The 23,574-nt window shown below is 42.1% G+C and overlaps 1 protein-coding gene across 4 annotated transcripts in view; it reads left to right on the plus strand.

Annotated features, from left to right (window-relative positions):
* The window catches only part of HIF1A (hypoxia inducible factor 1 subunit alpha), a 263,036-nt gene that overhangs the window by 149,913 nt on the left and 89,549 nt on the right, over nt 1-23,574 (plus strand). For all 4 annotated transcript variants that reach the window (XM_085626181.1, XM_085626182.1, XM_085626185.1 and 1 more), the window contains exons 9-10: nt 11,877-12,094; nt 15,045-15,325. In XM_085626181.1, coding sequence (XP_085482307.1) covers nt 11,877-12,094; nt 15,045-15,325 — 499 coding nt within the window. The remainder of the gene's footprint in view (nt 1-11,876; nt 12,095-15,044; nt 15,326-23,574) is intronic.

Here is a 23,574-nt window from a genome sequence, read left to right on the forward strand (position 1 = left end):
GAGACTCCACTGCATGGACCCAACAAGAGTTCTCTTTCTACATTGACAGGCACCAAAAAGCTTTGGGTGGACGATCGGCTCTTAATTGGGTTCGCTGAAATAAACCAGCATTGGCATAGCCAATAGGTCTCGCCTTTGGGACCTTTTAAGTGTTTAGCCACGCAGCACATTATCCCATGAGCTGTGCCACCAGGTATTGAAGAGCTATACAATTGCAGCATACAGTGTACCCTTTATAAGCAGTATGCATATGCAAATGGTCTGATTTAGCACCGTGCCACAAACAAATTCTGAATGCTTTTGACAATATTACAATGCCTCATCCATTTTCAGCCCTTCCCCCAAACACCTCATGACACCAACAAAAGACTGAATGAGGAAAAGCGACACTGGCACGGTCCAGCAATATTTCCCACCGCCGGTCCCCTCGCATGTATCCATGGAAAGGTAATAAAAAGTCCACTTACGTTCCGTTTATTAAAATGGAAGAATCCCTGCATCCTTATTGTTTTTGCTGGCACTAGTGGTGTTGGTGTTTAGGAGCATTTGATCTCCACACCATCCATCCACTGCTCTGCAGCTTTAACTTCTGCGGTCTCATTTCTGTTCTTGGTGTGCTCTAATTTAGAAATGGTTTTTGTGATGCGGGTGGCAAAATATATCATGTTTAAGTGCTGCTGCTGGCATTCCTGTGTGCCGCTAAGTCGGCGGAATGTCAATTATGACTAAGGAGATATGAGAAGCAATTCAATAAGCCCAACGGAGCACAAAGTGTGAAGACCCAAATACCTGCAGCACTTGAAATGAAAACTTGGCAAAAGTAAACTACGCATAAAACTTTGCCTTTTGCCAGGTGTTTCGCTGCTAAAATAAACATTACAAAGGCCCAAACTATGTACCGAATGTCAGGTTTGGGCAGAAGCACAACTAGAGCCAAATTTCTGGTGGGGGCTACTAAAAATTTCGGGGGGAGGCGACGGGGCTGATTATTCCAGCAATATGCAGAGTGGAGATGCAGGGACTCTAAGAAGGAGTGAAAACACAACAAAGCCTCGTTAGTAAGTGAATGGTCTTTTAAAGACCTGTAAAGTACTCTGTGTGCGAGAAGCTGCCTCAGCCTGGGCTGACGCACACGACGGGGAAGGGGGGGGGGGGCTGAAACCCTTTGAGCCCAATGGCCGTTGCGCGCCTGTGTTTGGGATGTCCACTACTGCCGAGTAGCTGCTGACCGGGGAGGCAGATAGATGGGCGAGTTTTGAGCAAACTTCCAGGCTTATAAGGCTACGGGGAGCAAAGTTTCTTAGACCTATGCGGAGCATGGTGAGACCACCAAAGGACTGATTCCTGCTGCGTTTGTGTTCAGCTGGCCACAAGAAAACACACTGCGATTATGGCAAACGCTTGGAAGCCATACTGTGCACTATAGAATGGCGCCGCGATGCTGCACTAATAGCACTGTGGGCGATTTACAGGTGCTAATTAATCATAACCTATCCTTAAATTACTCCTCCCTCACATTGCACGTATGGCAAAGACAGTGTAAGTGCCTGTAACAAGATGCACTGCTCACAAAGACCACACAAATACCGAAGATCCCCTCCCACCTTCCATCTCCAATGATTGCTTTTGTTTATTCGCCTTTAGCACTATTTTTAGAGCATGGAGGTGTTAATAATGTGTGTATTAGAAGAATCACGGGGTTTAGGAGGCACCCACACCAGTGAGCCGCCGCGCCACACTGTGTTTGGGAAGAACTCCAAGCTAGTTTCCACCTGTCCAGTTGGCACAGTCCCACAGATACGATGAGATTTATTTGCGCCCGTCAGAACCGGTGCACAAGTGTAGCATCGGTAAAAGGTTTGTGTGATGAAGTGTTCGTGGCAGGCTGTAAATACTGAGGAAGTGGTTTAGATGGAATGTACGTAGAAGAAATAAGGAGGGGAGGCGATTGTGGCTGCTGCAAATAGTAATTTGAGATTCTTTAGGAGAATATAAAGACAATTGCGCTGAACGTGTGTTTCGGGATAAAACCTGTATGTTGAATGTGATGGGGCATGCCAGGGCGTTTATTACAGAAGCAGGTGGTGTTGGTGAGGTCCAGTTGAACAACTGATAGTGCGGGCAGACGGGCTGTAGGAAGGGTGGTTGTTTAGGTGTTTGCAGGAGGTCTAAAGGCAAGGATAATTATGGCGTGAGGTTATTTTTCCTATATAAAGGGAGATGTGGGTGGGGCAGAGTGATAAAAAAAGGACGCAGACCCGAAACAATACAACAGCAGCAAGTTCTTTCCGAATGGAGAGGACAGACCACATAGGAGGCAGGGTACAAACAAATGGCGGATAAAGAATTCACAGAGGTGAGGGAAAGTATTTTGTGGGTGCGAGAAAGCATTTTGTGGGTGCGAGAAAGCTGAGACGGGTGTGGATGGTTTTGGAAGATGGGCAAGCACATTGTGCATTGCCTGTTGTGGTGAGTGGGAGGACTGCCCTGCGGAAGTAGGTAGGGTAGCAGTGTGAATCGTCTCTGCTGTAGCAAGAAAGTGTAGGGACTGGGCAGGAGGTCAGATTTTGGCGGTGAGCGGGCACAGAAGTAGCTGAACGCCTATCACTGCAGAGGAGGGGAGATGGCACTGGGAGGGCACGCGGCAAGAGAAGAGTCTCTCTGGCGGCGGGCGGACCTCCTCACTTCCGGCACATTATCGCCAAGTTTGAGAAAGAAGTGGCGGATGCCGGCACTCCTCACTCATGGAAGGTGGTGGGGTAGGAACGGGTGAGCATACACCCCTCCTGACTGTGGGAGCCGAGCGCGACTAGGCACACTGTGTTCTCATGCGATCTCTTTTAAAGGGAGGTTTCTTCCAAGGTGAGTGGCAGTCTTTTCCGGGCGGCAACCTTTTGTCAAACCAATCATAGGAACATACGAGAGAGTAGATATCAACGCCCACCTAATACCGTCACTTAGTCTACCAACCTGTATAAAGTAGCCTCACGATTGCTCCTTTTTGCCTTCACTTATTTAAGCCGGTAAAGCTTTGCCCGTGAACACAACAAGCACGGTGTGCGTCCACTGCAGGAATGCGAGGTATGCCGCTGGCACCCGGCCGCCCTGCTGCTCGCACCCGAGGACCCTAGGCCACAGGAAGCAGAAGGCGGGACATGCACAGCCTTGGGCCAATTGCGTGCTGTCTTTCTTAGAAAGACTTTAATACAATAATTTAGATGATAGTCGTGCACAGCTCCAAGGTAATCTTTAGGTTAAAGGCGTAAATCGTGCTCCTTCGTTTACTCCCTGCTTTGGAGTATGTGCTATGAACTGAGGAAAGCACTAGCGCTGATCAGTGCTAGTGTCACAAAGGGCACTGATTTTTGGTGTGCTGGATTCACCAGCAAATTTTGATCAATAAAGTTTTCCAAACTTGAAATTGCTCTTCATTGCAGTATTTTATTCATACTTATGAAAATATATTCATGGAAGTATTCAATAGTTTATACTTGGTATTCAATTCCTTTTACAACAATCCATATGTTCCCAACAATCCTTATATTCCTATTCCAATGCATTTCGGCCTGCTGGCCTTCATCTGGGAAATCTATGAAACAAAGAGTGGTATCTATCACTAATAATTCTTCAAAAACAAACAATGTTTAACTCACTAAATCTTTGTCACATATTATCTGGCACCATCACGTGATATACATACTATGCTACGTTCGACAATTGAAGTAGCCATTTACATTTACGGATTATTTTCCGATGTTAAAACCAAATGCATGCGTGTTTTTTCTGCTGTTAACTGGAGCCTAGTAACATTATAAATTAATCTCGCAGTCAGATTGGCTAGCGCAGCGCGTTAACTAACAAGCATTCGTTGACGCTTTAAACCAATGTTAGCAGTTCTAATGTTAAAAAGGTTCAAGTTGCCTCGAGTGGGCTGCAAGCATTAAATGTAACGTGGTAACGTTACTATTTCAACTTACAGACAGGTTAAGTGGCGTGGCACATTAGCCGACAAATGTTTGTAAGCGCTTAAAGCAAATGTTCGCGGTTCCGATATTAAATGAGTGCAAGCTGCTTCGGGTGGGTTACAAGCATTTAAACGTAATTCCTTCTTACCGACTATGCAGGAGACTGAATTCTATCAGCGCTGTAAGCAGAACATTCTCAGCGCGATGCAAGTTGGCGTGTGACGCGTGTGGGCTGTACTACGATGTTTTGAAGTCGCGCATGTATCAGTTAAAGGGCCAGTGTCTATATGTGTGTTTCATACTAAGCAATACTAACACTTAATGGCAATGATGATAGTTACAATATATTATACCACGGAAACAGTGTATCATAATGTACAATTAACATAATCATGACAGAATATTAATAGATTTATAAATAACAGATTTATAAATAACAACTAAATTCAGTTCTTTCATTTATCCCCTGAGGACGCAGGGTTTGCAAGTGGAATATCCAGTGATTTTCACGTGTCAATAAAGTCTTTCTATTATCTCTCTCCATTTTTTTCCACAATTTCCAATATACATGCTCTGATCTGGTTAATCTGATGATTTTGTTCAATGAAATGGTTGGCAACCGCTGATTTAAACACTTTTGTTCTTATATTACTTTTGTGTTCAGTTAATCTTGTTTTTAGTTTACGTTCAGTTTGTCCCACATAGGCTTTTCCGCATGGGCATTTTAGCATATAAATGTTTTTTGTGTCGCAGGTACCATTATCCTGTAGCTTGATTTTGTTGCCCCGCATGGGGTGAGTGATGGTGTTACCCTCCATGATATTGTTGCAATTACTACAGTTTCTGCATGGGATAGTGCCTTTAAAGGTTATTAAAGGTTTTGTGAGAGTAGGTTTCTTTATGATTTCACCGAGATTTTTAGCTCTGGTAAATGCAAATGTGGGTTCATCCTGGAAGATGTCATTGAAGTCCAGTTCTGTTTTGAGCATACACCAATGTCTTTTGATGATTTTCTTGAATTGTGGAGTGATCGTAGAATATTTACTCACGCATGTAATTTTAGTTGTTTTTACACTTTTTTGAGAAGAGAGTAACATCTGTCTGTTCTTGGCTGTGGCTCTTTTGTGGGCATCCTGTAACACCTCATTTGGGTATCCTCTTTTCTTAAATTTGTCAATCATGATTAGTGCTTGTGTCTTGGATTCCTTCGGGTCTGAGACAATCCTTTGTACGCGGAGTAATTGTGAATATGGTAAGTGTTGTTTGAGAGGGGTAGGGTGGAAACTTTGGTAGGCAAGCAAATTGTTTCAATCAGTTGTCTTGGTGTATAGAGTAGTTTCAAACTTATCACCTATTTTAAGGATGGTTACATCCAGGTAATTAATTTGTTTCTCATGTACTACATGAGTAAATTGAATCCTTGGATCAATCAGGTTTAGTAGTTGGATGTTGTTGATCAATTGGTCTTCTGTATCTTTCCACAAGATAAAGATATCGTCTATATATCGCAGATATAGACGTAACCCTTGTTGCCATTGGGGATTTTGTAGAATGTATTTATTCTCATACTGGTGCATGAAAATGTTCGCGTATGCTGGGGCTGAAATTGAGTAATTCCAGTAGAAATATTTTCATATTTTCGTCATATTCCATCTGAAGTAAGGCAGTTTCCACGGCCTCTATCCCTAATGAGTGGGGTATAGAGGTGTAGAGTGCTTGTACATCAACTCATGTGTACCATTGATGTACAAGCACTCTACACCTCTATACCCCACTCATTAGGGATAGAGGCCGTGGAAACTGCCTTACTTCAGATGGAATATGACGAAAATATGAAAATATTTCTACTGGAATTACTCAATTTCACATTGATGCACAGCTTCTTTAAATGGGAGGATAAATGGTTCCTACAAAAGTCTGGCACCGCCATGGGAAATCCAGCAGCCCCAGCATACGCGAACATTTTCATGCACCAGTATGAGAATAAATACCCGAAGGAATCCAAGACACAAGCACTAATCATGATTGACAAATTTAAGAAAAGAGGATACCCAAATGAGGTGTTACAGGATGCCCACAAAAGAGCCACAGCCAAGAACAGACAGATGTTACTCTCTTCTCAAAAAAGTGTAAAAACAACTAAAATTACATGCGTGAGTAAATATTCTACGATCACTCCACAATTCAAGAAAATCATCAAAAGACATTGGTGTATGCTCAAAACAGAACTGGACTTCAATAACATCTTCCAGGATGAACCCACATTTGCATTTACCAGAGCTAAAAATCTCGGTGAAATCATAAAGAAACCTACTCTCACAAAACCTTTAATAACCTTTAAAGGCACTATCCCATGCAGAAACTGTAGTAATTGCAACAATATCATGGAGGGTAACACCATCACTCACCCCATGCGGGGCAACAAAATCAAGCTACAGGTTAATGGTACCTGCGACACAAAAAACATTATTTATATGCTAAAATGCCCATGCGGAAAAGCCTATGTGGGACAAACTGAACGTAAACTAAAAACAAGATTAACTGAACACAAAAGTAATATAAGAACAAAAGTGTTTAAATCAGCGGTTGCCAACCATTTCATTGAACAAAATCATCAGATTAACCAGATCAGAGCATGTATATTGGAAATTGTGGAAAAAAATGAAGAGAGAGATAATAGAAAGACTTTATTGACACGTGAAAATCACTGGATATTTCACTTGCAAACCCTGCGTCCTCAGGGGATAAATGAAAGAACTGAATTTAGTTGTTATTTATAAATCTGTTATTTATAAATCTATTAATATTCTGTCATGATTATGTTAATTGTACATTATGATACACTGTTTCCGTGGTATAATATATTGTAACTATCATCATTGCCATTAAGTGTTAGTATTGCTTAGTATGAAACACACATATAGACACTGGCCCTTTAACTGATACATGCGCGACTTCAAAACATCGTAGTACAGCCCACACGCGTCACACGCCAACTTGCATCGCGCTGAGAATGTTCTGCTTACAGCGCTGATAGAATTCAGTCTCCTGCATAGTCGGTAAGAAGGAATTACGTTTAAATGCTTGTAACCCACCCGAAGCAGCTTGCACTCATTTAATATCGGAACCGCGAACATTTGCTTTAAGCGCTTACAAACATTTGTCGGCTAATGTGCCACGCCACTTAACCTGTCTGTAAGTTGAAATAGTAACGTTACCACGTTACATTTAATGCTTGCAGCCCACTCGAGGCAACTTGAACCTTTTTAACATTAGAACTGCTAACATTGGTTTAAAGCGTCAACGAATGCTTGTTAGTTAACGCGCTGCGCTAGCCAATCTGACTGCGAGATTAATTTATAATGTTACTAGGCTCCAGTTAACAGCAGAAAAAACACGCATGCATTTGGTTTTAACATCGGAAAATAATCCGTACGCGTAAATGTAAATGGCTACTTCAATTGTCGAACGTAGCATAGTATGTATATCACGTGATGGTGCCAGATAATATGTGACAAAGATTTAGTGAGTTAAACATTGTTTGTTTTTGAAGAATTATTAGTGATAGATACCACTCTTTGTTTCATAGATTTCCCAGATGAAGGCCAGCAGGCCGAAATGCATTGGAATAGGAATATAAGGATTGTTGGGAACATATGGATTGTTGTAAAAGGAATTGAATACCAAGTATAAACTATTGAATACTTCCATGAATATATTTTCATAAGTATGAATAAAATACTGCAATGAAGAGCAATTTCAAGTTTGGAAAACTTTATTGATCAAAATTTGCTGGTGAATCCAGCACACCAAAAATCAGTGCCCTTTGTGACACTAGCACTGATCAGCGCTAGTGCTTTCCTCAGTTTCTTAGAAAGACAGCACGCAAAGCCCAAAAGCAAGTGATAACAAAACAAGCGCACGAATATGTGTTTGGAATTTAAAAGCCCTAACTAACTGTCTCGCAGAGCAGCGCATGCGCGCTTGCTCAGACAAGACCTAAAAAGAGCAAGGCGGTGCAGAAACAGACCATCTCTCGATAGATTGTTTTCTGCATCAAGATCTGCTGTGCTTTAGCTAAAATGCAGCCTCCTCAGAGGTACAGACCCATTCCACCAAGGTCGCTGCTACTATGTGGGTTACTTTTTAGGTCTCGCCTGACCCAGCGCATGCGCTGGTCTGGCGAGACATTTAGTAGATGGGTTTAGAAAGTGCTACCCACCTTTTTGTGCTGGCGACAAGCTACAGTGCACGATGGCATGCACGTGCACAGCTGCTCCCCGCATTCCCCCCTCCCTTCTCGCCCAGCCATCTCCTGCGCCAGCCTTCAGCACCATACCCCTCCCTCCGCTGCTGCGCGCGCATCCCTAGCGTGCGTCATCGCGATCACTTTCGCTTTTAGAGTGATCGTGATGAGGGATGGTCAGTGTGAGACCTCACGCCAGCACACAACACACAAAAAGAGGCTTTGGGGCAGCCCCCTTACCCATTGGCGTCTCAGCCCTTCTCTTTCAAAAGTGAACGGATTTTACATGACTTTTCTCCTGGACAGAGCTCAGCCATTCAGCTAAGAGCTCAATATTTCAATGTCGCTTCTCCATTCTCAACCAGGCACTTTCTGATTGGCAGTAGCCGCGTGCCCTCATTCACGCATTAGTCGAAACCTGCATTTTTCAAGTTGAATTTCAACAGTCCTAACATTTATTCGTCTATATATATATATATATATATATATATATATATATATATATATATATATATATATATATATATATATATGTCAGTTGCATCATCTCAACAGCCCACTCTATAGATCTGATAGTTTTTGCAGCAGTGCAAGCTTCAGTCACATGGAAGGGGCGCGGCCGCAGTGCAGGCTTCACCTACACAATAGGAACAGTTCTCTCAGCAGTGCATGCTTCCAGACACACAAGTACCACAGCTACAACACACAACCCTTCCACACACAGCACAGGTCCTAGTAGAGTAAAGGAATCTTCTCAGAGTACTGCACTTAGCAGAAAGCTACAAGTGATTATTGCATTTATTGAATCGTTTATTAAGTTATTGAAGAATATGCTTACTCTTTTACTCTACATCGATTTCACCCTACATACAGTTCCTCTGCATAACTTCACAGAAGCAGACTGCTTTGGTTAAATTACTACATATTAGTTTAAGGCAGATCACTCATGTTTTAACCTGTATCTGGTTGTAGAAGGGGATTAGATTGATTACTTTATCCCGCATCAGATTACGGATTACTTTGAGTACCTCATTACTTCACAGAAGTATCTTGCTTTGATTAATTCCACACATTAATTTAAAGAGGATTACCTGGATTTCTTTAACCTAGGTTGAGCTATAGAAAAGAATTACATAGGTAAATGTATCCTGCACTACATTGCATCTGTAGATTTCCTTTCGTAACTTGCATTACTTCATAGATCCCTGGTGCTTTTAGTAATTTCCTGTGCGTTACTTTAATTAAGGAGGTCATAATGATTACCCTGCTTTGGATTACAGATGGAGATTACAATACTGCACTGAGTAACAATACTCCCTCACATACTCCACATTGGTTTACCATTGGCAGTACCAGCACACCATATGCATGCTTGCAAACGTACAGCATTACGCGCGCGCGCACAGACAGACAGGCGGGCGCTGACGCACGCACGCACACGCAGACGCACGCCAACGCAGACACAGGCAGACAGACGCAGACAGACACCCTCCCCCTTCGTATACATACACACACCTGAATAACCTCCATATTTATGTGCTGTAAGAGGTGTTAAAAAGAAAGTATTTATCTAAAAAAGCAGACACATTTCTATCAATAAATTTACATTTTTCCCCATCGTATTGTGTGAATCATCCATCATCTGGAGTGTTTGATCATTTGTAAATAATACAATACGGTGTAATCTTTAATGAAAAACAGTTCTGTAGGTATCAGTACAGAAATGTCTACTGTCCCATTAAAAACGTAGTTTTTCTGCCATTCTGGGGGCAGGAATGCTGCATTCCTTGCATGGTAATTTGCGGACACTGCCATTTTAAAGGAATGATGCCTTTTCAAGATGGCTATTGGGCTGAGCGTAATACACCAGTGATGAGAAGGAACACTGCCAGTCAGCAAACAAGTGCACCAGCGACCTTCCCTGTTTACAGCCATATGCACTGCAGCCTGTAGGACAAACAGAGCCTAGTGGTAGCATGTACATCACACTGTCTCCACGTGCCCTTTAGCATGACGATGCAGTAGGTCTACCCTGTTGGCACCAGTGCTTAATGTAAGCCGTGGTTTCCGGTGCTCGGCACCAGCACTTAATTGCAAACCCCGGTACTGATGACAGTCTGCCACAAGGTAGCGCTGTTTATCTAACTTAACGCTGAGCACACAATAATTAAATAAAAACAAAGTAAAGGACTGCCCAAGCCATCCTCATATTTTGGGGGGGGCCTGGAAAAGTCTGAATTGTCACACTTGTAGGAGTGTGATTGTTAGTAGTTGCATTGGCACGGTCACTGGCAGGGTTAGCAGAGGCAATGGGTGGTGCAAGCTGCAGTGGCCTCCTGACGAGGGCCCTGGCACTTCATTTTTTTACACATTAAACACTGGTTGGCACTGAAGTGCCAATACACCCTAGCTGCCAACAAGTTGGAGAATTCTTCTAAGGCTTCACAGCAGCTAGTGATATTTCAAACAGTTTATTCAAGTCTTCTAAATACAGGCTTCTGTTTTTTTTATGCATGTTTGAGTTTTGTCACAAGGTTAACAAGCATTGTCATAGCCAATAGATCTCGCCTTTGGGACCTTATAAGTGTTTAGCCATGCAACAGTTGCATAACTAAATACTTATAGGGGCCCAAAAGCGAGACCTATTGGCTATGCCAATGCTTGTTCTGAACAGCTGCCACTCTAGCGTCAACTATATTCTGCCTGAAAATGATTTATTTTGTTAATTGAACGTTTTAGAATTGAATAATTACGAACTGACATCTGTTGCAGTTATGTGCACACGTTGTAAAATGATTACATTGTTTTCAGTTTTTGCCTTTTCTTCTGATCACCACTTTGCACGGTCCACATGCATTTTTGATTTACTGTGTTCAACCTACGCATTGACCCCCACTTTTCTGTATATGTTGGTGTTGCCAATTACTAAATGGAAAAAAACCAATAAAAATATTTCTGATGAACTTTGATGATACAATAGTTTATTGACTTGTTGCACCTTACAATGCATTTCTCAAAGAATTTTGCAATTAATGAAATCTTTACTTGCAATCAAACTTATTTGAACTGTTGCATATATCTGATTGAAAAACTTGCCCTCTTGGGACTATGGGTAACTCCTGTTGTACATATTGGTGTTATTGTTTAGGTATACCTTGGGAAAGTATAATCTTTGCAAGTTGTAAAACTGAAAAGATTCTGCTAATTTGAAAACCTTTAATTGTCACACCTGAGACAATGGTGGAGAACCTAGAACACCATGGTATCGCCATTAAAGTTACAATTAGGGCCATCAAACAAATCCCCCAACCCTTTGTGGTGGTAGTTATTTATTTGCCCACTGCCTCCACTATTGTGCCCTTGTTCAAATTAAACCCCGCTGTTTACTAGCGGGGCTAAATCATTACTGATTTACTATAAAATTGCCTTCTACATTTACCAATTATCTTGTGCAGCTTACATTGTTATCCTCTTCCCTTTCGTTATGGCTTGCAATTAAATTTGATTTGTGTTTAGGCTCCTGCTACACATTTTCATGGATATTTTCAATTGTGTTAATCTCTGCCTTTACATTTAATACATTATATATAGTTGCAGCTTAATAACAATTTGCCTGTTGCTTTAAATTACATAGTTGGGTAACATAAGATGTATATTTCTTGCAGTGGCATAGTCCAGAAAGAGTTAATCTTCTCCCTTGGGCAAACCGAAAGCATGCTGAAAAAAGAAGAGGTGCCTGATGTTGAAATGGCGCCTGTGATCGAATCTGAAAAGGAAGCCACAAACCTGTTTGAAATATTAAAGGGAGAACCAGATGCTTTAACTATGTTGGCACCAGATGCTGGAGATGTGATTATTCCTTTGGATGATTTCTGCACAAATGGTGGGTGGTGCGAAAACCTGCAATTACAATACCTTACTAGTTTTTAGCTGTCCTATTTAATTATTTCGTGTTTGGTATTGTCTGAGTTTTTATTGTTTTTACAAATGAATAGACAAAAACAAAATTGTGTACTTTAGTGTAAAGAAGGAAGCGCTATTGCATCTGCATAAAGAATAGAGAGCCATTGTGTGACCAGACAGCGTGTCTTCCCAACAGCTACCCCATCTGTTTCTCTCTAGCATTTGCCTCTAGGCAAGCTGTCAGGACACTTATGTTAATTAAGGCTGTTTTGGGAGATTCAGCATTATATTTTTCTGTGGGCATCTTGCAGTATTTTTGTACACCTATATTTGAATTCCATTTCTGAGAGGGCTTATGGAGACAAAGGGCTCATTCACCATTGTTGACTCAGATGTCTAGGTGACATAAAATGTGACTTTCAGCACATTGTGTATGTGGCAGAATTCAGGTGCGGAAAAGAAAACGCCATAAGATGGAATAATGAAATAATCTGATTTGTGCTGTATTATGTTTTGTGTTTCATCCTTAAGATTAAAAGTTTTACTCTGCTGTGTGACTTTCCCCATGCCAGACAGCTCTAGGATTTATGTGCTACAGGCACGTTCAGAGCTAACTTATGCCGAAGGATCAGGGTTTCATGGGTCTTTTCTGAAAGAATTTACACTTGGATCTGATGCCAGAAGAATTGATATTAGTAATTGTGTATTTTCAAACCTCTGTGAAAGAGCGAAAGTACACTTAAAATTACTTTGTGTTTTTAATGCCTCTGGGAAGCAATTTTTATTTTCAAATCTATTGTTGCATATACTGATTAGAATAAACAAATGCAAAAGAACATTTAATTTTCTCGTAATGTAAGGGTAGCAAGAGAGACACTGTTCACCTTGAGCTAGTTGCAAAGATCAAAATAACATTGCAATTAATTATTGCCATACTGTGAGGCAAAGAAGGCAAACTGAGAAAAAAGGATAATTATTGAACATTTGTGGCAATGGCAGTGAACTAATGGAAGTTGAAAATAGAATGGACTGAAATACATCAGTGTTTGGAAGATATTTCAATTATAAAAGGAAGCAACCATGGTGCTATCTTGGAGAGCAAAACTAGAAAGGATGCACAAAATGGACCGCAGTAGAAAATATTATCCAAGCTTCAACCAGCAACATGGATCATATGCAGTGACAGCAATGGAACGGCTTATCTTGTCAAATGGGACTGGTAAGCTTTCGGTGAAGGTTATTTCTGGTGATAACACACTAGGGTATTCTAAACTCATCATTCCCACAGTTGATGAGACTAGGAGTGGTGGCAATTTAAGTAGAAGCACGCAGCTATCTGCCATTTAATTTTATTCGCTGGTGTGTATGAGGTATATTTGATTAGAGTTGTTAGCCCTCAGTTGCACAGTGTAAATTAATGAAATTTAAGAAAGCACATGTAATGTCAAAATTTTATTAGATTGCTGTTTAATTTTTAGACCGTGACTACACAAAATAACTACTTGTATTTCAGACTTCTAAACAAAATGCAATATTAGATTCTATTTTACAGTGAACATTTTACAGCTATGTTGATAATTGGATTGGTCGTAATTGCATATCTTTGTTGTATAGACAAATACCTAACTAGTATCCTTTGTTTCCATTGTACGCCAGTTGTTAAAATGATTTAATTGTAAATGACATGTCTGTTGGCATTTTCTATATTTTTCTAAGCCTCACTCTATGGTTTGTGGATCCTTAAGATACAACTTGTAGGTGGAAATTTGTACCTTTTCTGAAAACAAAAGTTTGCTTTCTACTAGAGTGTAAAGGGTTTTATTTGAACCATTTTAATACTTAGTTGTAAAAGATTTAGAATATAAAACTTGACTAGGTAAACAGAGCAGAGACTTAATTTCAAAAACAAAAATAAAAAAACACTTTTTTCAAACATTGGAAGAAAATCTTTGTACACCATGGGACTCTCAGTTTCCTGCAATAAGGATCCTTTAGTCTCCCTAAATATTTTCAGCAACATATTTTAAACATTGATCTAAATTCCTAATCCAGACAGGAATTAAAGTGGCTAGTGACTCCATAAAACAATAACATATTTTTTCCACGTTTCCGGGTACATCTGTAAATTATAATTAGGAATTAGGAAATACTAAAAACTGGAATCGGATTTCATTTTACAGAGTTCACAGTTGGGCAAAGTAACCAAATAATATATTGGCTTTCTAAGATTTCTATAATTAAATAGTCTGATATAATATAAAGTTAGCCAAGTGCTAGTGTCTACTCATGCAACCTCACATTGGGCCTTTTCTGGGATTTCTCTTTTTTGCACAGTTGAGGTTTAGAACACACTATGTTGTGTAACTTCTATGACACTAAGTTGTGATCTGTTGCCCATGACCATCACAAACAGAGGAGATGCCTTTTTGTGGCTTACAGTCTGAGGAGAAGATATTTTTACCATTTTGCACACACTACCAACTGGATAGATAACAATACTCACCCTGAAATAAAACAGCATCTCTTCTACACTTTTTGTTGTACCTGACCTTGGCAGAAGTTGAACTCCTGTGACTTTGTGGGCAACATGTTAGTAAAGCAAAGCCTTTAGCCATGTCTCTGTGATGAGTCTGAAGATCCTGTGTCTTTCATTAAATTAGAAAAACGCAATGTACAAAGCTGTTGTGGCGGTCATACACGTGACAAAGTTTCAGGTTCTTGATAAACATTGGGCAAATTGCTGTCAGCAAACTAGTACATGTTAAGGTGAACTACACCCACTGTCCAGAATATTGTTTTTCTTTTCAGTTGTTTAGCCAGTTGCTCTTACTTGCTTGCTTCTGTTCTGATGATTGATTAAATGCATGTACATAAATCCTATTGTTCTCCAAATAACACCTGATCTAATGCTAGCCACTTTTCCCCCCTAGAATCGGAGGAGCAGCAGAGTGATGATGCTCCTCTGTATAATGACGTAATGCTTCATACTTCAAATGAACAATTACAGAGATTGGGGATTCCAATGTCTCCAACTGCATCAGAAGCTTCAAAGCCCCTGCTGAGTAATACAGACCCTGCGCTTAATAGAGAGGTGGTGGTGGTGAAGGCCGAGCCAAGCAAGGAAAGTTTAGAACTTTCTTTTGCTATCCCTCAGTTAAACAAGCAACCAGGCAGCCCTTCAGATTCAAACACCAGCCGCAGTACGCCTGAGGTGAGTTGCAGTAAAAAATACAAAATAACGTGTGAAAGATGTTACTCTATAACGGGTACAAGGTCATTAAATTAAAAAATTATTTGATAAATGTAACTGTAAAATAATTGAAATTGCAGTTGGGGTGTTCTTCACCATGGGATGCTGGTGCCTCTTGAGTATGCGTGATTTAAGCACTTATCTTCTTTGAGCAGTGCAATAGGTGGAGAAAAACACCCTGAGCTCTCTAAGTGGACCCCAAAGGCCCACAATTTTCAATCTACCCACTGGCCTACGCACACGCTATTCCTCTTTCTACTTGTACTTAGTATACATTAATTTGTACAGATACACAATAAAAGGACATCGTTCATTGAGCTCTTTAGATAATCGTAGTCGTTTAAGCTGTTCTTGTGTTCTTTAATTCAAAGGATTTGCCCAACCAACACGTGTTTCGTCGTGGGGAATTACCCACTTGACTTCTTCAGGGCTGTCGGCAAAGGTATAAATTCTTGTGCGTTCTCTCCGCCGGTTCTACTTCCGTCCCGGCTGTTTTTGAGCTATTTCTTGTTATCTCTGCTGCTTATGTCTTCTCACGATAGATTAATCTTCACACTGTTTTCATATTATAATTATGCTCTCTATTTCTTCCGTATCTCCCTCCAATTATAATAACGGCGTCCAGTTAGTTACTTTATTTTGGGACTCTTAGCGAGCACCCATATGACTTCCGGGTCATACGGGTGCTGGCGAAGCTGGTCAAAGAAGGAAGCGTACTCGCTAAGAGTCCCAAAATAAAGGAACTAACTTGACGCCGTTATTATAATTGGATGGAGATACGGAAGAAATAGAGAGCATCATTATAATATGAAAACAGTGTGAAGATTGATCTATCGTGAGAAGACGTAAGCAGCAGAGATAAAAAGAAATAGCTAGATAACTGTAAAATAATGTTCATATATATTCCAATTTAACATTGTGCAACTTGCATCCAACTCATTAGTTCTCCAGAAAACACTTGAATCTGATTCCCTTAAGCTATACCTCGTTTAAAAATTCACGCTGTAAACTTAAGTAGTCATTAACAATCTTGGCTCCTAATGACCTAGTCCTGCTGCCAAAATCCATTTTACTTAGGTGTGGTACTACTTCAAATCTTATCAAAGTTCCCACTTACGGGAGACTGTGATGGTAAGCGTCTTCATGACATAAAGGTTCCAGGCTTTGGGCTACCACAGCAATATTTTTGGTGATTTGGGACAGTGGGACTAGGAAATATTCTTTGTTTGCCATGGCTAGTTTGGCCTCCAAAAGCAGTTGCTTCATCAGTCTCCCTCAAAGTGATGTAATAGAGTACACATTGTCTTGGTCAATGTTCTCAAGCAGAACTATCAGCTGTGCATATGAAAGCTGTGTACAAGCAATATCTTTTTTCAAAAGAACTTCTTTCCAGAAGGTTTAAACTGGTTCAGCTGTTTGTAGCCTCATTGGCATAAGATGCCTCCAGAGGAGGCTCATTTATTCATTATATTGGGAGCATTAGATGAGTTTGCTACTGTATCGAAGACGTTGGGGTGGCTTTCTCACTTCTTTTGCCTTATACCTTCTTCAACACCAGTTTCTGGTTGAAAAAGGCCTTAATTTTAGTAATAACACCCCCTCTTCTTCGTTGAGTCCTGTCTAGCCTAGTGTGAACGTTGTTTAAAACAAAAGTTGCCCCTTTCTGATGGCTAGAATTCTTCCTTTATATCTCAAAGCTATTAAGTGTACCCTTGGCAATTGTGGGGGCAGCCCATCTGCCAGTTACAGCACCCAGTAAGGAATACAGCTCCATGGTTTCTGGGAGGAAATCTGGAGTTCCCACAATAGGAGTTGGAGGTGAAGGTAAAGATGCCATACCCATAGTGCAAACAGTCGTTCTTCATCCATTATGATCTAGTTTTTGGGAACGATTCCACTGTGTTCTTAAGAGTTCTGTGATGTTTTGTAGAGCTCCACAAAAGTTTACAGTGGAGGGAGAATCGGAGGAATGCTTCTCTTCTTGAGTAAACTAGGCTGGGTTTTCATTTGGGCTTGCAAATCAGTTTTAATGCCTGGGTTTTCGTTGGGCTGCCAAAAAGGTCTAAATTGAGACATCCAGGGCACCTTCATAGATTACCTGAAGCGTACTGATTAAAGTATGTATGGAGATTTGTTAAACCAGTTGAATGCGAGGTCCCTGAACCAAATTTACTTAGAGATGTCAACCGGAATCTCTAGAGGGACTGTTTGAGCTTCTTAAAGCAGCAGTAAAAACATAATTTACATTCAGTTCATCCTGCTAAACCAGCATTTTTTTCAAACTCCTTGTAGCGACTGAAGTAGAAGTCCTGTTGTTTCTTTATTCAGGTTTCAGGAATCAAACAGGATACAATGTAAAAGGACCCACAGCGGATAGATCAGTACAGCTCGAAGTCAAAGACAGAATAGTCAGAGCGTAGAAGGGTTCTGGAAGAGTAGAAGGAAGGGAAGAAAATATAAAGAGAAGAAAGGTAAAGGACAATAGAGAGATAGAAGAAAGAAAAGGAAAAGGAGGATATTACACTCTATTGATATAGAACATTTTTGCAGCATCTCTAATAGAGAAGGCAAATTATACCTGTATAAATATTTGTTTGCTGCATGAATATTCCGCAAATATACTTCCTTATCAGACAAGGTGAATCCTTTAGTGTGTTCTAGGGGCTGGTTATTCCTTGGCCTATTTGGCATAGCCATTTTTTTTGCAGGGGATGCTTGATGGAATACTCGTAACACGTGTAGCAGTTTACGCCCCATCTGTGGGGCAATATGCATTTTATCTGATCCGAACACCCATCCTGCTCCCAGACCCAGCGGCACACACTTTGGTGCAGGGACTACAATGGCGTGCTTGATCTAGCGATGGATAGATCCACCCCTTTCCAGGGGTACACCCTTTCTCCGTCACACAACACCTGATCTCATGATTTACAAGTGGTGGACATTTGTCGCTCTTTGCACCCCACCAACAGGGAATATTCCCATTACTCAATCTTACAGAAACTTCATCCCAGACTGGGTCTTCACTCCTTCAGCGATGATTACACTGTGCACACGAGCATAGTATTTGGACAAGACCCTGCCAGACCACAATCCCTTATTGGTTTCACTGAAGTGGGGGAGGTTTAGACCAAGGATTCCTGCTTGGTGCTTAAACACTGATGCCTTAGCTGATATGAAGTTCCGCCCTCAGATCGGTGAGGCCATTGATGCTTACTTCCAGGACAACGAAGGGACCGCATCAAATGTGTTGGTTGAATGGAATGCATTCAAAGTTGTGTTGCATGGCTCATGTATGAAAAAAGCATATGGGGTACCGAAGGGGCTGAATGATGAAATGACTTTTATGGAGGGTTGCTTGAGAAAGTTGGAGCTAGCCTGTCTGACGAATCGTGACCAATTTCCGGTTCGTAGGACTTAAGAAACAAAATACAGGCAATTAGTCAGTCGGCTATCCAAATTTGATTTTAAGATGTATACCCAACAACAACCCGAACAATACGGGAATAAGGCGAGTCGTTTACTGGGGTGGCTGCTTCGCTCCGAATCCCCCAGAATTCCGATCACCGTGATCCAACAGCAGTCAGGCAGATATTAAACACGCAGGTGGATATCAATGGGGAATTTGAAAACTATTTATGGGGTCTGTACAGAGAGCCTTCTGTGATTCATCCAGATGTGTTCACTGCATATATGACACGTGTCCATACTGCTTCAATTAACCCCCTCCAGCGACAGGCACTAAATACCCCAATCACATTGTAAGAAGTACAGGAGGCGGTAGCCCAGATAGCTCGAGCAAAGGTACCGGCGGGTTCCCAATTAAATGTTATGTCCATTACAGTATCAGAATGGCTCCGCGCCTCCTTCAGGTGTGTGAATGTGCTGTGGCTAGTTGGATCTTACCGACTTCTATGAGGGAAGCGATGATTGTAGTCCTTCCCAAACTAGGGCGGGATCTCCTCAAAGTAACATCCTATCAACCTGTCCATCTTGAATCTGGATTATAAGGTTCTTTGGAAAACCATCTGACTACAGTAGTTCCCTGTTTGGTGTATTCTGACCAAAACTGCTTTATACCCGGGTGCAATACCTTTATTACCTTTTGGCGGTTATTCAATGTTATGGACTGGACAAGACTCACTGGAAAGAGGGATGAGCTACCTCGCATGACATGGAAAAGGAATTTGACACCTTGGGCTGGCCTTACCTGATGGCAGTCCTGGCGCACATGTGGTTTGTTTCTCCCTTATTGCACTGGGTAGTGTCACTGTACACCAATCCATCTGCCAGGGTGCACACGGGGGACGTAATATCAGATTCTTTCCTGGTGGCTAGATGTACAAGACAGGGCTGCCACCTCTTGCCGCTGTTGTTCACCCTGACGGTGGAACCCTTGGCGAGTATGCTTTGGGGGCCATGTGCAGCGGTGGGATCTCGTGGTGCTTGGACACCCCCAAATACTGTCCCTTCATGCGGACAATTCGTTGATTTACAAGAGAGCTGATTCAACAGTCCTACCAGAGGTCATGGCTCTACTGACTGCATTTGGAGCCCTATCGGGCCTCTGTGCTAACTGGATAAATCCTGTTGATTTCTACTGCTGCTTATCCCTGAGGACCGTCGGGACACACTGCCACGCACGGAACTGAATTGTCGGTTTGACTCCATTAAATATCTGGGAGTGCAGGTGTATTATGAGACTCATGATTTGCTAGAGGGTAATGTAGGAAAGGTGGTGACTGCAGTTCTCTGGTCCCTCCCCTTCTGGACCAAACTACCCTTTTCCTCAGTGGGCAGGGACGCCATTGTCAAAATTTTGGTATTACCATTTTCTATTTCTTTGTAGCCCTACCGTTGATTATTTGTAGGGCCTTCTTCCTAGATCTCTAAAGAGGGTGTTGACAGATTTGATTTGGGGCGATGGCCGGCTACTGGTTGCTCTTCTTAAGCTGTTTGCCCCTTTAGATGAAGGTGGACTCCGGGCCCCTGAGTACAAATTATACTATGCTGCAGCACCACTGCAGTGGCCGAGTCGGTGGATTGCAGGAGAACCGTCTCTGAAATGCACTGGCATTCTGAATGAGTTGGCAGGGAGACCATTGTTACATAGGCTCTTTGACACTACACCTCCTCGGGACACGAATAGTGTGCTGCTGCGTACTGCACTGTAAATCTGAAAATGGTACGCAGGAGATTGGGCAGCAAGCACCATATGCCATATGCATCCAGACTCCCGATTTGGGCCATACCAGAATGCGCAGGCTTGAGGATTGCGCATCTGGTCCAGGACTGGAATGCACTGGAATCGTAATTTGGGCAGATGTGAGGAACGAGGAGGAATTCTGTTTTGAGTTGGACCATGGGCTGGGACCGAAACAGTTCTTGCTGTATTCAGCTCTACGGGATGTGATCAGTGACCTGGAGATCTCATCGGGAACAGCCTCCCACTAGGGCACCTCTCGAGGCGGCCTTGACTGGGGTGGGAAGTGTAGGGGGGGCACAGGGGGTACACCACGAGGGCCATCACACACTTATAATCCTCATTGCAAGGCAGCCCAGCTGCGGAACATGCGCACTTACAGGATTGGTAGAAATTGGCGCTCGGGACTGATACAACAAACAGTGGGGCCGATGCTTTTAATCTGTGAAACAGGGAACACAAACCTCGCTGTTTCGCCGCATTCAATTTCACTTCCTGTACCGTGCATATCTCACCCCACTCAGGATTAGCAAGATGTTCCCCGGTGCTTCTAACACATGTCTGAGGTGCAGATCCGCTGATGCTGACTTCCTTCACATGGTGTGGTTCTGCATGCTGATTCGTCCCTTTTGGAGGCAGGTGTCACAGGTGGTATCGGCTGTGACAAGTTGTTTGATTCAGCTGGACCCGCTTAGGTACTTGCTGGATACAGGGTTTAAAACCCCAAAAAAACTAAGGTCTATTGAGATTTCAGAATTTAGCACTCCTTGTAGCTAAACGTTGCATTACCATGCCATGGAAGTCTAATGTAGCACCCCTGTTGAAGTGTTGGCAGGCAGAAATTCTCTTCTGTGCGCCTGCCAAGCCACTGGTGCACAAATGACTGTGCACAAAAGGAGAGGGACTGGATCCATTAGAATGTTGGGACACTTACCTGGAACAATTTGAGGCAGGGTCAGATGACCGTCCGCCCAGCCTTTATTATAATTTATTATTGGATAACACGCAAGCAGGTTTTCCCCCTCAACATTTGCAGCAAGTCCCTGAGCTTCGCTTAGTATACTGGATAGCGAAGTGTTGGACCCGCTTCTGAGGCATCTTTGAGGGTGTGTGGGGGGTGAATTCTTCATTTGTTGTGAAGCATTGTTCTGAGTACTCGTATATTCGCTCGAGCACTCGTGGCTTGTGGGTGTGTGTGTGTAGGTATATTTATATGTATATATATATATATATATATATATATATATATATATATATATATATATATATATATATATATAATATATATTCTCACACACACGTTGGCGATGGGGGGGGGGGGGTCTTTCATTGTTTTATTTTTTTTTTCTTTTTTTGTCCTCATTTGCCTTACCCTCAGTATGGGAGATTTCAACCACCATACATGGCCCAAAAGCGTAGAATGTTATAATGGTGGCGTACATGACCCATTACCGGAGGGGCTTTCATCAACTCCATCTAGGTATGTTACAACCTACAGGACCATTGATGGACCTAGGCAAACACTCGGTCCAAGGAGTATTCAAGGCATAATCATAGGATCCGGGGAAAAAAGAAAAAAAAAAAAAAACCCGGACATTAACGCCAATTCATCAGAAAATTCCGAAAAGCTACATTTTTTTTACTACATGCTCTATTAAGATCCGCTTTAGATGTTTCATATAGAGACGAGAGCCACCCAGAGTGTGATGGGGCAGTTTCCTCTGTCCAATGTATACAAGTTTGCCTTCTGGCTAATAAGATTGCGTAGAAAAGAAAGGATCTTGCTCTGCCAATGATGTTATCTTCCAACCCAAAGATGATAAGTGATAGGGTTATTGACAAGGATACATTTAAGATAGAATTTAAAGTGTTCTTCACTTCCTCCCAGAATCCAGCAATGACCGGGCAGTCCAAGAACATACGAACGTCGCAGGCTTCCATAAAGTCACATTTGTTGCACTTTTTATCAGGAAGAAATTTGGAAAGTCTCAACGGTGTTATATATGCCCGATGTGCTGAGAATAGATGGTTTCGTTTTAGCCATGATGGTTTCACAATTCTATGGAGGAGGACGAAAGAGTTTAACCAAAGCTCTTCACAGTGAAGACCGGTGTCCGCCCCCCATAACTGGTCTGGAAGGAGAAGCTCCCCATCAATTTCCTCCAACAGCTGCCAATACCATGTGGCTACTTCTTTCCCGCCCTGTGGTCGTTCCACTAGCAGTTGCTCCAGTATACTAACCTTCCCCATATGGGGGTCTTTACGCCTTTGGGATCTCGCCCAACTTTCCAATTGAATGTATGGGGTCTTTCATTGTTATGGTTGATTAATGACGCTTAAGGTCGATTGTAAATACACTTGAGGCATCTGTTGAACTGTCCACAGAAATGACACAAAAGCAAACACCATGCTCTTGACACTCTGCTGACAAGTGTTTTGTCTTTTCCGATTGAGCATTTGGGCCCATCCGACCGTGGGGTTCTGTCAAATTGGGGGGGGCGGAGGGGGTGATGGATCGGGGTTGAATCCTCAATGTACATGCATCCGGTGGCTGATTGGTTCACGTCATGCGACTGTGCTGTCCGACTGCCTTCCTCTACCACAGTGTGAAGTTATTGTGTGCCATGTGTTCCTTTTGTTGAATGCATCAACAAAATATAGAATGCAATAAAGATACATATATATATATATATATATTTTTTAAAGATAAAAGATATCTAGCTGCTACTAGGCTAATCCAAATCCTCCTAAGCTTTCCACACACGAGAGCCCAGCTAGCTCTGGCTCATTACTGATGGTTACGTGCTGCTCAATGTGTGTGTTTTGCTGGAAGAACAAATTACACAATAATAACCCGCTATTTGTAATGGTCTCGACGCTGGGGGCCGTTGGGGAGATTAACTGCGCTGTTGCCCAGAGTCACATGATGCTGAGCTGATCTGACTCCGGCGCTGGGAATCGAACCGTGAGCCCCAAACTCTAAAGTCATCCGCCCTGGCCGCTGCAC

Source organism: Triturus cristatus, chromosome 9, assembly GCF_964204655.1.
Source record: "Triturus cristatus chromosome 9, aTriCri1.1, whole genome shotgun sequence".
Lineage (NCBI taxonomy): Eukaryota > Metazoa > Chordata > Amphibia > Caudata > Salamandridae > Triturus > Triturus cristatus.